General features: G+C 52.4%; 2 protein-coding genes across 2 annotated transcripts; both read right to left on the bottom strand.

The window, feature by feature from the left end:
- Positions 1-1,834: 1,834 nt before the first annotated feature.
- On the bottom strand, positions 1,835-3,155 carry IWZ02DRAFT_511675 (uncharacterized protein). Its single transcript, XM_066770541.1, has one exon. The coding sequence runs from the start codon at positions 3,124-3,126 to the stop codon at positions 2,038-2,040; it is 1,089 nt and encodes a 362-aa protein (XP_066626238.1). The 5' UTR covers positions 3,127-3,155; the 3' UTR covers positions 1,835-2,037.
- A 318-nt stretch (positions 3,156-3,473) lies between these two features.
- IWZ02DRAFT_511659 (uncharacterized protein) lies at positions 3,474-14,401 on the bottom strand (the record flags this gene model as incomplete). The annotated part of the gene is made up of 3 exons (XM_066770540.1): positions 13,971-14,401; positions 4,888-13,916; positions 3,474-3,667 (listed from the first exon to the last, which is right to left on the bottom strand). The coding sequence occupies exons 1-3, from the start codon at positions 14,321-14,323 to the stop codon at positions 3,474-3,476; spliced, it is 9,576 nt and encodes a 3,191-aa protein (XP_066626237.1). The 5' UTR covers positions 14,324-14,401.
- Positions 14,402-14,545: the final 144 nt, after the last annotated feature.

The following is a 14,545-nucleotide window of genomic DNA, read 5'->3' as shown; positions in this document are numbered from 1 at the left end:
AGGAATTGAGTAGCAGCTCGCGAGAGTGGGGACAAGCTTTTGCCTCTTTGTTCGAGACATGTGGGCTCCACCGCCAACGCTCTTGTCACCTTTTGTTTTCTTTTTCTGTTCTCACGGGGGCGCGTTGCGACACATGCGCTAATGCGTCCTTGATGTGCCACTTTCGGCTTCTTTCGGCATTCAAACTTTGCTTCTTTTTTCACGACTCCTGGTCACTTTTCTTTTTGGACTTGTTCCACGCTTTGCTCGGAAACAGACGCGGATGCAAAGGCTGAAACAGGCACGACAATTGTACTGATACCCCGATGCGATGCGGTGTGATGCGACGCGGCGAAGGTGCGGAAGTCTGGTGTTCTCATTGCACTATACGAATGCATCGTCCTGTATGACAAAGGCGTTGGCTATGCCATTTCGGAGGATGCGGTGTAAGAGAGGGTCGAGCTGGCTTTGCAAGTCGGTTTCGGGCGGCGCGGCTGTAAGGGTACCAAGAAAAAGTAGAGATAATCGATTGCGGAGAGTATCGCATGACGAAGGTTCTGGGCTGAGCTGCCTACGGTGATTCCATGAGCAATCTTACGCCGTCGCCCACTTACCAACAATTTCGGATGAGCGAGATAATGCACACCATGAGTTGAAGTTGGTCCCTTTAAGACATGGGGTAGTGTGGAGGTGGTCTCTGGGATCGTTTAAGTGGATCCGGGACCCTTCCGCAAGGTCGGTGAGTTTAAATCATCGCCACGTGAATGCTCTCGTTCGGGCCCCCGCTTCAAGTCCCCTGAAACACAAGCAAAAAGATTCAGTATCACCTGCTTGTTTGCCCTCTCCTCCCTGAAGTTCCTCTCCTTTCCCAAACCCTTGTCGGCGTCGACCGCCTCCCATGCTGCGTTCTCTTGGCCGGCCTTCTGCAGCTTGGCCATGGTCCGCGCGGGTCTTGTCGGTCGATTTTCAGATGAAGACCTGCACGATACTACGCATATCTCATTTCGACGTACAAGTCGGACCGTGCTTGTGTTGCCACTCGAGTAAGCTGACTCGTGGGACCGACATGGCCTCAATCAGGTTGACTGAAGAGGTTTCGATCGGCTAAAAAGTGCGTGTGAAAGCGACACCACATGCCCTCGGCAATCTTGCTATCATCAAAATAGCGCGATGGCTGTTTGAAGGAGCGAAGATGAAGCAGAAAACATGGAAAGATACACAGAGTCGCACGAGATTTGCCCAATGTCACGAAGCAACCGGACGGTGGTGCATTGGGGAATTTTTCCAAAAGCTAACTTTGATCTTTCGTTTCGACGTTCGAAGTTGCAAAAGCGTGCTCTCATTCGCTGGAGAATTTTTGATCTAGCTCATCTGGGCTTAGCGTACCGCCCGTTGCTCCACAACATCACCGCGTCCAAACAGCTGCTGGTCGACACTGAAAACCTTTCCCGGATCGAGTGCCCTCCTTGTCGAAATTACCGTGCAGTGGATCTTGGGTCTTCGCCTGGTGTGCAGAGAGCTGATGCGGCACGGCGCCCGTCGTGTGCACTCGCCCGGAAGATCGGCACAACTCCCTCTACCGGTCGCGGACGTCGTCTCAGCGCAGCAACATCGGCGCTGGCATGCGAAGGCGTGCGTGATGTGACGAGTTGAAGGGAGATCCCGGTCAATGACAGCTTACATCCGTCGTCAATAGCGCAATATCAAGTGAGTGGTTAATATTGGTAATGTTTTGGAGCGGCACCATCACTCTGACCTGCCACTGCACTCCGTTTTGTTCCCAGTAAATCCCTATCCATTGAGTCGACATTCTGCTACCAGTTGCTGATTGTTCCAAGCTTCGGCAAGTTTCAACTTGCGTCGGTGTCTGGTTTAGACACTCAGGGACCCTTCATTTCCTGTGTGATACATGTGCAGCGGAAAAGATGCAAAGTTCTTCAAAACCTGTACGCAATTTTTTGGGCCTCAATCGCTATGGCCAGAGACTTTCAAGTCTGGGTTCAACGCAGATCAACCCAATCCTCCTCGTCTCAATAGTAATCATCTTCACTCTCGTCGTCATCTCTCGTTTTTCTCCTCGTCTTCAAGACTCATCTCCATTCTCTCCTTGTAGGCTCTGAAAAGCTTTTTGTTTTGTCGGAATTTCTTGGGACGAAGATCAGGTTCCAAATGCCAGCAGCAGCTCGGTGTGTGGCCTATCATTCCGCAGACACCGCAGTTCTTCTGAACCTCCTCCCTCCGCCTCCGCACGTCCAGTAGGTCTTTCCAGCGAAAGCGAAGATCACCCATCACATTGAAGATATCCGGGGTCTCCTGTTCGCGGCCATGAATAATCTTCTGCCTGGCCCGATCCTCGAAATGACTGTCGCGGCAGTTCGCGACCATGCTGACGAATGCCAGAACCTCGACTTCGTTGGAAATCGCAATGCCCATGTTGCGACAGGTTGTAACTGCCCTCCTCCATCTGATCGAGAAGTCGTCGAAATAGGTTCCATCCCATTGCAATTCGTGCCAGGATTGGTAGACTGAGTATTTGTTGGCTTCGGCTTTTTCGTGGTAATCACGGACCAGGTTGTTGTAGATCGTGTGAGCTGTCTCTGTTTCCAATCCCGCCATGATTGCCATCCATTCATGCGCGAGCGACTTGCGAATTATCGATTCCGCCTTGTAATCCTTGACTTTGACTTTCAAGTTGGCGTAACGTCTGTGGGCCTCGTGATCGAATTCGTCAACGGAACTAGTAGCGGGCTCTGGCGCAGGCGTACCGTCTTGGACATGTTCCCAAAGTCTTTCGAACTCGAGAAACTGTTTCAGAGAATGCTGCCAGGATTTGAAATTGTGGGAATCCTCCAACTTCTCCCCATTGTATTTCGGCATTACTTGTTGTGGAAGCGTTCGTTGGTAGGAACAGCAGCGGGCACAGCAGCAGTGACAGTCATGAGAGGGTGTGTGCTGCACTCCGGCTGCGACGGCTGCGTCTGAACAATTTGTTATCAATTGATTGTTCCAAAGAACAGCCAAAGCTTGGGGTTTGTCAAGCTCAGGGCAGTAGTACGTTGATGTGGTTGCATGAAGGTGGGTTATCACTCCAAACATCCATCCTGGCATGCCGGCAGTTTGACTTTTTCCCCACGCAAGACTGCACATATGGCGGTCTGCAATGCGATCGATTCAGGCTTCCTTACACGCAATAGGATAGATGGACAACGTCCAATTGCCCTGTGTTACATTCCATAAGAGAAAATTATTGGCCACATGGATGCACCGCGACTTCACGTAACTCAACGCGGCTTATTGCAGCGCGACTCACTGTGACTGACTCCAGTTAGTCCAGATTTGATACTAGGAAAATTTTCTCAATTCCGTGCTACAGTAGAACTTTCGCTTTGTCTTCGAAAATTTGCCACAGCCAGGCCTCTCACCTCACGCTCATCACTGACCTCGAATCGTCACTCCTGTTTATTGTCTTGCATTCCTCTTGATTAGAGAAGCGGTCAGCGGTCTGTGAACCAGGTCAGCCCGCCCATGACCGCTTCCCATTCTCCTGAATTTTTGTTCTGGATTTCCTCAAGATCGCCTTTTTCATTGAGCCCTGTGCCCTTGGTCTTGGCATCGCGCTTTTCTGCCTCCTTCTTTTGCTTGAAGAGATCCTGAACTAGCTTCTCGTTGGGCAAAAATTCCATTCCTTCTGGAGCAAGCTCCAGCAGCAGATGCCAGCATCCACGTGATACATGACCGTTCCTTCTGCACGCTCCGCAGCTTCACTTGACGACCAGTTTTGGGTCGCCTTCCAACTTTGCCATTTGGATTTGAAATTCAAGGTCCCAAGTGTCGATCAGCTCGCGGAAATATTGCAAAAGTACTTTGCATTCATCTATCTCTCGGCGAGTGTCACGCGCAATCAATCTTTGAAAGCCTTCCTTTCTCGGGCGTCGACGGTAGAAACTAGCGCGAAGAAATGCGTATCTTCGGAGATGTTGATACTAGCGTCAAGGAAGTCAGATAGAGCAGCGCGCCATCTATAAATGAAGTCCGCAACATTCTGTTAGAAACGATGTTGACAAGGAACGATAGCAGCAACAGCGACGGTCATACTCACATTTGAGACAAAGTTGGTGTCGTGAGATATATCAGCCCTCAGGTCAAGGTCCAGCGCCGAGGACAAACGCGCCTTCTCTTTGCAAGAGAGGCAGAAAGTAGCAACGGCGCTGACAGGCGAGGGCGACGGTGATGGCAACAGCAGACAAAGTAACAGCGGTGCTTCGAGCAGAAGTGACGTCCTGTCCTGGCAATTGCGCATGGCGACCACCTGCACTTGCAATGGAAGTCACATGCACAAAACGATGCTCTCTTACAAGATAGACCCTCCAAAAGAGAGGTCTTACTAAAACCCGCAAATCATTGCATGAGGCACAGGACATATCAACAGAGCATTTGCACTGCATACTCTATCTATCTTTGTCCGCATCTCCCATGTATTCCCAGGCATTTCTCATCCACCCTTGAACTTCCTATCGCCAAAATCCGAACCCATTCTTGACAGCTATCGCAAAAGCGAAGCCTGCACTGAAATGGCCAGTGTTAGAGTGAGGGGTAGGAAAAGAGCGATCAAACTCATTCTTGTTGCAGGGAAGGGGAGCGTTTCAGTTTCCGGCAGCTGAACGAGAGTCGTTCAGACATTGCTTCGCCATCAACTCCAAGCATAGGACTGGAAGCAGTGGTGGTTGTACAGTTACACCATGACCTCATGTAATGTGCGGATTGATTGTCGCAAAGTTGGTCGTAAAGGCAACTGGAAAGCCAGCTCGATTCATGGTGAACGAAGCTAATCGTTCATTCTTAGGTTCGCAAGGCCAGAAATAAGCCCATCGTCAGTCGTCGCTTGGCTGAAAAAGGGATGATCCGCACGCAAGAGCTTGCCCTGACAGACAGCCCCCATGGGTGTATTCGTGAAGTCTTGGCCTTTTCGCCGAACGGCAAGCCACTCTCGCAAAAACTCGAGCGTTTTTGTTGTAGAATCGCGAACCCTGAAACATGCCCGCGCGATCTTGGTTTCATGATGCAGATGGTCGTCATGTTCTTGTTGGTTAGCCTTCTCCTCGTGACTCTCTGAGTGCTCCCTTTCCTTCATCTTGATGGGAATCCCGAAGTATTTGGCAAGGCTATCATATTCCTCGTACTCAAAGAAGACCCGTCCAGCCAAAAGACCAAGCTCGATCGTCATCCACTGCGGGGCATTCCAGGCTACGGGCAGCTCTGGGATGCCATAATATCGTAGACGGTTGAACTGTAGCATCTTCTTGGTAATTGGAGATGCGTATGTAAGGAGGTTCGTGTTCGAGTTCTTCTCCTTTCTGACTATGGGAACAAGGTCCTCGGCCTCTTCCGGTGTTACGACCAGAGCGGTCTCTGTTGCCTCGCCCCAGAGTACCCAGCTCACTGGACGCAAGAAATTGTCGTCAGAATGGCTCAAGACCACCGTTTTAAGGAACTCTCGAGAGACGAGAACCCTGGTGCGAAGGTAATCGTTACCCAACCGATGCTTCCGCCCCGTGGCCGACCGGGTCAAAACGACAGATAGATGCTCGCAACTTGGAGATCCAAAAGCAAGCTTGCCAGTGCGAGCAAATGTAGCGATGTCCTCATGAAGGCCGGTATACTTGAGAGGAGTGACGTGAAATGGCTTCTGGACTTCTCTAACGGCCTCCACTTCTTGTGTGACTTCGCGCTCTTGCTCTACTTCCTGGAGCGCTGAGCCGTGAACCGCATTGCCAACGTCTTGGAAGCCTTTGCGGCGGCGGTTAAGCGTGGCTCTGAATGAGGTGATCTCCGCGGATTGAGGGCATTCGATCACGTCGGCGCCTTTGGCCTTTGCAGTTCTCGGCTGGTACATCTTCTCGAGGGTTTGGTGCTCCTTGCGGCGCATTTCCTTCAGGTAAGCCTCCAAATGGCCCGTGTCGCTTAAGTAGTGTGGGTTCTCGATTGCAGCTTGTGCACGACGGCAGAAATCCATGCCTTGTGAGTAGTAGAGAGGTTGAAGCTGCTCAATTCCGGCACAAGTTTGTTCGAGAAGCCAACAGATAACGTCGCGAGAGTCTGGAAAACTTCCATCGGCCTTGTGATTGTGGTCCATTACACTCTGGTGCACTTCTGGCGTTGCAACAAAAATAACAGACTGCGTCGAGGCCAGCTGTCTCAACCTCATGGCAGCTTGCACTGTGTGGTCTTTTGTTTGCCCAAGCCCAAGGGTCAAAGCACCAGTAGCATCGCCAGGCAACTTCAGGTCCGTGCCGCGGGTGTGGGCCTCGTCCAGGTACACAAGGCACTCTCTCAAGTCGTCAACGAACGGAGATGCTAAGAGAGGGACTTCGTTGCCGTTTCGGTACAGGATGAATGGCTTGTTCTCCTTAAAGTAAAGTGCCGCTTTCGCCTCCAAATCGACACTCATCCAGGTTTTGGCGAGCGTCTTGTTGTCCATCTCCAAGATCTGAGCTCCCGCATCGATCAACACCCTTATTCTCTGAGTACACAGTTGCTCGAGCAGCTCCAGCTCCGATACCCGCGTCCCAAAGCAGTTAGCAGCCAAAAAGTAGCCGCGATTTCGTGGTTGAAGCAGATACGTCAGAACATCGGCGTTCGTATGGAGCAGTCCTGGCAGGTCGTCTTGCTTAATCGTCAGCGGTAACATGGTGCGGTTATCGTTCGTGCCGCTGAATCCAGTGGTCAAGGCCCGATGTGGGGGTCCTCCTGCCAGCCGGGATGAATTCGACGACTGCGGGTCGAAGTACGGTATATCCCATCCTGAAGCCTGGATTTTCGTCTGAAACTGCTTTGCGTGCCTAGGGAAAACGGAATGGTTGAGGTAATAGTCGATCACAATCACGCTGTAGCGGAAGTGTCCCCATAGCTCAATCAGTTGGGCGTCGTCGTCTATGTTGACGATCTTCCACTCTCGCAGCGAGCCAGGGAGACTCCCTACGCTCTCGACCCAACGATCGTACTTGCTTGATGGATCGTCGGCCTTGACCAGACCCTGCAGGCTCTCTCGAAGCTGGGCAGGAGCCAAGCCAGCAAAGTAAAAGGATAGGCACGTGAACAAAATTGCGACATCGGGGTGGCCCCATTCAGATTGGTCTGAGGGAACACCCTTGGCATAGTATGGCACTGCAATCGGGTCTCGCAGTGGGTGCAGGCCGTACTGTACGTTCCATCTTTTTTTGAGTGCCAGGAGCAAAATTCGGTGCACAAGTAGACCTCGCAGCTGATGGATGCCCTTTCTGATCGTTTGCGGAATTGTTTCCACCTGTCCCACAGAAGAAGCATCCACTTGGGGCTTGCTTATGAAGCATCTGACTGCTTCCAGAGTCTTGAAGTCGCTGTCCTGTAAAGAAATCGTCGGCACACGGCCCCGAACGACATCCTCTACCAGGCATGAGACTAAAGCTTCTTCTACGTCCTTTCGAAGAAAAAATATCCAGGGGAACCCGCCCTCCCGTCTGTACACGACTTCGATGCTTCGCGGAAACCTTTGCTGTAAGTTCCACAGGTGGCCCTGCACGAGCTTGAGTAGAGCCTCGGGAAGCTCCCAACGGTCCGGGTGACCGTCGACATGAGTTTGACGACCAGAGGGATAAATGAGCTGTGTTCGGACTGCGAGTGTGAAGTCGCACTCGTCAAGTACGTCACGAGATACTTTGCGCATCCACTTCTGCGCCTTGACCATCTGGACAGCTTCTGCGTGGCGATCGTCGGAAAGGCGCTGTATTCCGCTCAGAGAAAATGACATTACATGTTCCGGCAGCGCGACAATGACTCCAGAGCATTCCAATACATCCCTGTGGATGTTCAGAAAGGTCCTGATGGTGTCAATCGCCGTTGGTGTCTTTCGCGAGAACGGAACGTGTCTCACTTCTCTGCCCAAGAGATTCCCAAGTCGGGCTTGCAGGGTTTGCGCAGTTTGGACTAGCAAAGCTTTCGGGACTATGACTCTCACAAGCTTCTTTGAGTTTGCGAGGACAGCTGCGACCATGGGCATGATGCACGAGGTCTTGCCTTGGCCCATGTTCATCTGCAGGACAGAGTTGCCACCGGAAGCTGGGGAAATAGTTGCCAGAGCGACATCCACCTGGTCCGGTCGGATGAGGATGTTGGCATCAATCTCGAGTAGAAGCCAGTCAGGATGTTCCATGGGGCTCCAGTTTTCGTGTCCAAGATTTTTGCGTTCCTCCTGTAGTCCCCTTTGATTGTTTTTCAGGCTAGCATGATCGATCCGCAGCATCTTCTGAAGCTCGGTGATGGATAGCGCGTACTGAGTGATTGCTTCTTTCCAACTGAATTCCAGTTTGACTTTAGAGTTAGATCGGAGCAATTCAAGAAGCGTGATGGGACTGATACATGGCCACAAGCCGCCGTGGATGAGCCATGCGGAGCGAGTGTCACGCTTTCGTAGCTCTTCGCAGAGGCGGTTGAAGCGTGTTGATACCAAATTTTGGACCTGAACAAGCGAGTCTGACGTCTTGGTTGAGGCCATTCCATGACCCCTGGGTTCAGTTTTGGCGAGGACTTTGAGTGCATCTAAGCTCCGTCCCAGATCTTTCCCATATTCCTTTCGAACTGTCGACGTCGACGAGACGAGCCCTGATACCACAGCTTCTAGCTCCTGCACCTCGGGGGAGGTTGTATGTCTTGCAGTCTTTCCTTCGCCACCAGTTTCAGAAGATGGAGAATCAATGCCTTGGTGCTGAAGGTCCGATCGTCTCGTGGTTGGTGCTTCCGTCTTCTCCGCTCTCAAAATGCATGGCTTTTCTAACAGACAATCGCCAAGGGTCGGTATGACGAAGTTCTCCAAGATGCTGCCGGAAATGACGTCAGAGGCTTCAAGACAGGGCTCCGGAATCAGTAAGTCTCCACCCAAGCAGCACTGGTCTAGCAACTGCTGAAGTCGTGCGATGTATCCAGAGAACTCCCAATTTTGGAACAAGCGTAACCACTCCGGGAGAAGTATTTCCACGGCCCGAGAGCTGTCTATGAGGAGAGAGCGGCTGCTGACTAGGCCGTCGATGGTAGGTTCAGGGCATGGCCACTGCTGCGCGAGGTGTTGCGCTAGCAGTCTGGCGTCGCGCTCTGATAGCTGCGTGTGCTCCAGTTCTTCCTTGTCGAGCTTCCGCTTCAGCTTCGCGCTCAAGTTGAACGATCTCAATTCGTCACACACGTAGGGAGTGCGAAAGCGGTCAATGAGCTGTGAGATGTAGTCCACAGACGGAGTCTGGCGGTCCCTGAAATGGGAATAAGAATGCCACTTTGGAGGCTCCACGGCTTTGAGATCGTTGGAAACTGCACAAGTGACAAGGAGCCGGATGAAATCCATGTCCACCTCTTGGCCGAACGACATCGTTCCGAACAGAAAGCTGAAAGCGTGCTTTTCTCGCTCGCTGGATTGACGACAAAAATCCACAACAGACCCCCATTCAAGACCGAGGTCTACATTGAGTAGGTTGCTCAAAAGTGTTCTATTAAATTGGTGCTCGTGTCCGTGTCCTTGGATGTTCGGTAAGCCGTTGAGCAAGGCCATGAGGTTCGGCCGCTGAGGCAATCGCGCGTCCCATGAGCGGATGAGCGAGACAGCCTCATAGACTCTGGCGCACTCTTCAAGCCTGCTTGAGCTATCTCGTGCTTCGTATGGTACATCTACGGTCCTCAACTGCTTTGATTCGCGGTCTTTTGGTCGCCAGAGTGCGCACCGTCTTCTTTGGCTGCGTTTTGACAGGTGACCATCGCCGCCACGTTCGGGACACTGGATCGTGACTTCCTTCGGAGAGAAAATAGAAAGAGCTATGGACTTCTCGTGAATTGCCGACATCACCGGCCAAAATTCATCATTCTGTATGTTTGTAGTCAGTGCCGGGTCCCAGAGGACCTGCTGCATGCTCTTCAATCCTTTCGGGTAGTACACCCTTTTGGGAGCTAGCCTTGCAAGTGAGCTCAGCATATGCGCATGATTGGGGTTGAGCGGCATCCAGGGTTGACAGAGGCTAGATTTCAGGCAATGCAGTGCTTCCTCAGTTCCGTTCCGGCGGGTCAGAGGATCGGGCAAAACGAAAGAGGTAAAGGCGTGCAACTGGGCCTTCATGTAGAGAAGTCGACTCTCACATTGACAATCAATACGTCCTAGCACGTCATTGATCGTGAATATGCCGTAGTCGCCAACATTCTGTGCAAAGACTGCCACATGACAGCCATTACGCGACCAAGTCAGTGGTCCCATGGGAACGAGGATGCTCCTTCGTCGCGTGTTATCCACGTCTCTGACGACAATCTTAGAGTCGAGGCCATACCACGTCCCAGCATCCTGATCCGGATCGATCTCGGCTTTCAGCTCCTTGCATTGGAGGAGGCCCTTGTTGTTCACATGGAAGCTCAGCTCTAGCCGGTGTAGTTCGACTGAAAGCCTCCATTTTTCTGGCTGGAAGACCGTCAGTCCTGCGGGGTGCTCAAACCCATGGAATATATGTGCGACTCTCTGGAACAACGGACTGTGAGGGTCAACCAGCGAGCTGTTGCAGCGAAGTGCGACCCGCAAACGGACATCTACAATCCAGTTGCTTGGCTCACTGATCCAGATGTGCGGCCTTTGGCGAACCTCCATTTTTCCTGTTCGCACATTGAGCCAGTGCACGCAATTCTCAACCAGAGAAGCTGGCAGGTCATCTTCGAACATGGTCCGGGGAATTAGCTCGAGGATACTGTCGAGATAATACGCGCGGATGAATGGAATTCCATCGCGCAAGCCGATATGAATCTGATGCCCGTTTGGGGTGAAGGTCAGCATGTGTGACATCTCTGGAAGCGACGAGGTGTACGTGAGTAGGCTCTGTCTGCCAAAGAGCTCCTCGAGGACGACGCATTCTCTAAGTTCTGCAGGAAGTCTTCCAACAGGCCTCCCGTCAATCAGAAGATGGCCCTCATTCATCTCGTAATGGACGGTCTGCCGCCACCCCTCAAAATTCCCGTCTACTTCGAACTCAACCCACTGCCCATTCCATGAGTCACTCACGTACTTGGGACTCGAGTAAGTTCTCGACTGACCACCGATCGGTTTTGGCCAAATGTTGTCGATCGCGCGGGTCAGGCTGTCGGGGTTGCATTCGATGGAGTCACGAACAAGCGCCTTCATCAAGAAACGCATTCTGAAATCACGGACCACCGCGTGCTTGAGAGAGGCAGGCAGCGTCGCTGGATCGCTGAGTAGGTTGTCCTGGAGCGTGATCGACGCTTCAACGAAGGACTGAATGTCCATGGGCTGCATGCTCTCTGCTCGCCCACTCTCATCAATCAAACTAGCGTATGTCCTGCGGCAGAGCAGGGCTGCCCAAAGAGCGTACCTGGAGCACCGTCGGGAAGCTTCAGGATCCTTTGCTTGATGGATTTCGTCGCGTAACTGTCTTATCCAATGAAATGTCACGCTCCTGGAAGCGGCAAGAAGATTGAGGGCTTTCGCTGCGGAAGATCTTGGAGCCAGCGTTGCTATGCGGAGAAGCAGCGTGATGAGCAGATCCATCAAGTTGTTCTCACGCCAGTTTGCAGCGATCACGTCAAGCTGTCCCTGAAGTTGCGCCAACAGCCTTGAACAGAAAGCTTTGTCGCGGAAGATACAGTGGATGACACGGAGCGGGTCCGCGTCTTTTGCGGGCCCTGCTTGGACAGCCAGCTGAGCTATGATCACAGATGTTTCTTCTTTGCTGAAGTTCAAATTGGAGGATCCCAGCTCGACCAGAATCGAAAGCCAACGGCGATGTTTGCCAGCGAAGAGGCTCTGGTATGCCATAAACTCATGTGCGCTCACACCAGTTGGACACTTCGTCTGGCTGGCAAGAATCTCGTGCGACGACGGGCCGTCGGAGTCGACAGCAAAAGGTGGGGACACTTTGAGACATGCCAAAGCAGAGTTCGACGGTATCGCCCATTGACAGTGATGCGCAAGCGAAAACTTTCCAGAAGTCTGCCTACCGGGCCAGGTCCGTGTGGATGAATCGTAGTATCCAAGTTTGAGTCCATTCGGCAGACACACGTCGCTCACGTCGGCTGGAAGGCTTACCAGACGATAATGGGTGTCTAGGAAAGACTTCCTAGTGGACGCAAGTGAGACTGCTCCCAGAGATCGTCCCACGAATGGTTGGAGCGGGATGTAGCCTGCGAGCAGGACTCGTGGATCAGCTGAGGCGGTGACCTGCGGGTGACCTAAGTGAAGAATAATCTCCCATGTTGTGCTGCGGTAGATTGCAAAGGCTGCAGGACAAAGCAGTTCAAACAATACCGCTTTGCTGGACGTCAAGTCCGATGGCAGAGGATGCTCGTGGATGTGGATGCGCATTCGCTGTTTTTTCCGAGATAGGAAGCACCTCTTGCAACTGTAGTCATCATGAACCGTTCCGGCGCCGTCTTGAATGAAGATGCAGGAGCTCTGGGCGATCTCGCTTTCGATTCTCTCAAATTCTTCATTTGCCAATGCCAGTTCCTTCTCTTTGCGTTTTCGCTCATTTGCAGCATGCTCTTCGATACGCTGATGGAGATCCGTTAGCTCCCCAGACTCGTCATACTCGTCGTAGTACCGTTCAGCGAAGCAACCAGCGCTTGGATCCTCCAGAATCGTTCTCTCCTTGAACTCTGCTTTCTGGATGCGATCGTCGAGGTACTTTTGAATGCGCTGCAACCGGCACATGTCCGCGTACCTTGGCAAGTGCAGGATGTTGAGAGCGCCGGGGGAAAATGCTGGATGATAACGAGACAACAGTGGCAGTGCTTTGATCGCGTGTTGATCCATCATCGTCCACAAATCCAGTGTCGTCAGGATCATTTGGCTCTTTTCCTCGGCCATGCCATCGTAAGCTGGCCCCACGCTTCTCAAGTAGCTCTCAACTTTCCTCGAGATCTCGGAGCATGCGCTCTCCTCGTCAAGGTGCTCTATGGAGCAGGCAAAACGACCATCTTCGATTTCGTGTTCCATCCCATGGAGTCCGTGGTACAGACCGCCGAAGGCTCCATAAGCTGGGTTGACCACAGATCGATCAAATTGAGCCCGGAAAAAGCCATGGTGATCAGTGCGGAAAGGGTTGAGCAGTATTCGCTCCAAATAGGCACCACTTTTTGGCAAATTCAAAATGAGGTTGGTGGTATCAGCTCGATGTGGAAGAGGCCGGACGGTTCGTTGGGTCTTTCTCTTGAAGGTAGCCCACTCTGACTCCATATGCTCACTAGCCTTCTGGAGAGACTCATGAAACAGCGGCCCAAATACTGAGAAGAAGCTTTCGTACACTGCTACAGCTGCGACCGAGCATGAACTCCTCTGTGTCTCAAGTTTTGCGAGGCGGCGAGCAAGTTTTGCCCTCACATTGTGCAGCAGCTGCACGCTCACGACACCGACGGAATCACGGAGGAGGTTAGACAGGACCAAGCACATGAGGAACTTGTAGCGTGCTCGACCCACCTCACCGCCGTGTGTATTGCAGAGGTATCGTGCAAGGCCGACACGGAGCACGAGCCAGTCAGGACATCGCCGCCAAGGCATCTCAGCACCGTCCGACCAGCAGACATCATCCCGCACTCGTTTCCGCAGAACAGGAGCATTCGCCCGGACGCCGTATGTCTCCAACAAAGTCATCAACATATGTGTGATCATGGCAGGATCGGTTGTGTCGCGAATCTCAACAACAGCGGATCCGGACTTGCGCGCACGGGCTGCGAATTGCTTCAGGGCCTGGGTGCTGCTTTGCTGAAGAAAATATGCCAGGCCTTCTTGAAATGACTCTTCTGAAAACTCTGCATATGGAGTGACCACCGTCGCGCCTGGGAAGTCCCACTGTAGAGCATCCGGTGCTGCGAGGACATCTTCAGACCGCGGTGAGGCCTCGAAAGCCTCGAAGGTGACGGAGGAACTTTCTCTGGGACTTGTGTCAGTCGAACTGGGTAGAGATCCACTAGGATAGCCTGCATACCTTAGGGGTCTACTGATTAATAGTCCTGCGTTCTGCTCTCTGACGTGGAGAATGATCACACCGCCGGGCTCTAACTCGTGAAATGCTTGGATGAGAGAGACTTTTGAGAGCTGGCCATTGCGATTGACTTCCTTTGCTGTCACTATGACACGTCTCAGGTCATCCCACAGTCGGAAGTCTTCGTGAGGTGCGCGGTCTTTGAAAACGCGGCTAGCTTGCAGAAGACTTTCCGTGAGAGCGGTTGCTACTTCAGCATTGCTCTCTTCCTGTCGTTCTGGGAGCTTTTCTGGAAGCACAACGTGACAGACCAATCTTTCAAGAACGTCGCTGTTGGAATTCATTGGTCCGACCATGCTGGAGTGATGATATGGGGCTTGCTGAGTGAGACTGTTGTTCTTCGTGGGCGACGGAAGAGGAAGTGTGCGAGGTCTTTTTGAAGTGAAAGCAAGATAGACACGCTATGACCGAGCGGGGACCGATGTCCGCTAGGGGTGAAAAGAAGAGAGGTCGTGCAGTGAAAATGTAGCTCAAAGAGTCGCGCCCGCGGTTTGGCGTCGACGCCAGGCCAACTCGAC

The sequence above is a fragment of the Phyllosticta citriasiana genome, assembly GCF_038021145.1.
Source record: "Phyllosticta citriasiana strain CBS 120426 chromosome Unknown IWZ02scaffold_2, whole genome shotgun sequence".
Classification (NCBI taxonomy): Eukaryota; Fungi; Ascomycota; class Dothideomycetes; order Botryosphaeriales; family Phyllostictaceae; genus Phyllosticta; species Phyllosticta citriasiana.
Note: the sequence above shows the minus strand (reverse complement) of the source record. Positions and strands in the feature narration are given on the sequence as shown.

Bases quoted from the DNA above. Each gene is read 5' to 3' on its own strand.
- IWZ02DRAFT_511675 (XM_066770541.1), bottom strand. From the start codon at position 3,126: ATGTGCAGTCTTGCGTGGGGAAAAAGTCAAACTGCCGGCATGCCAGGA.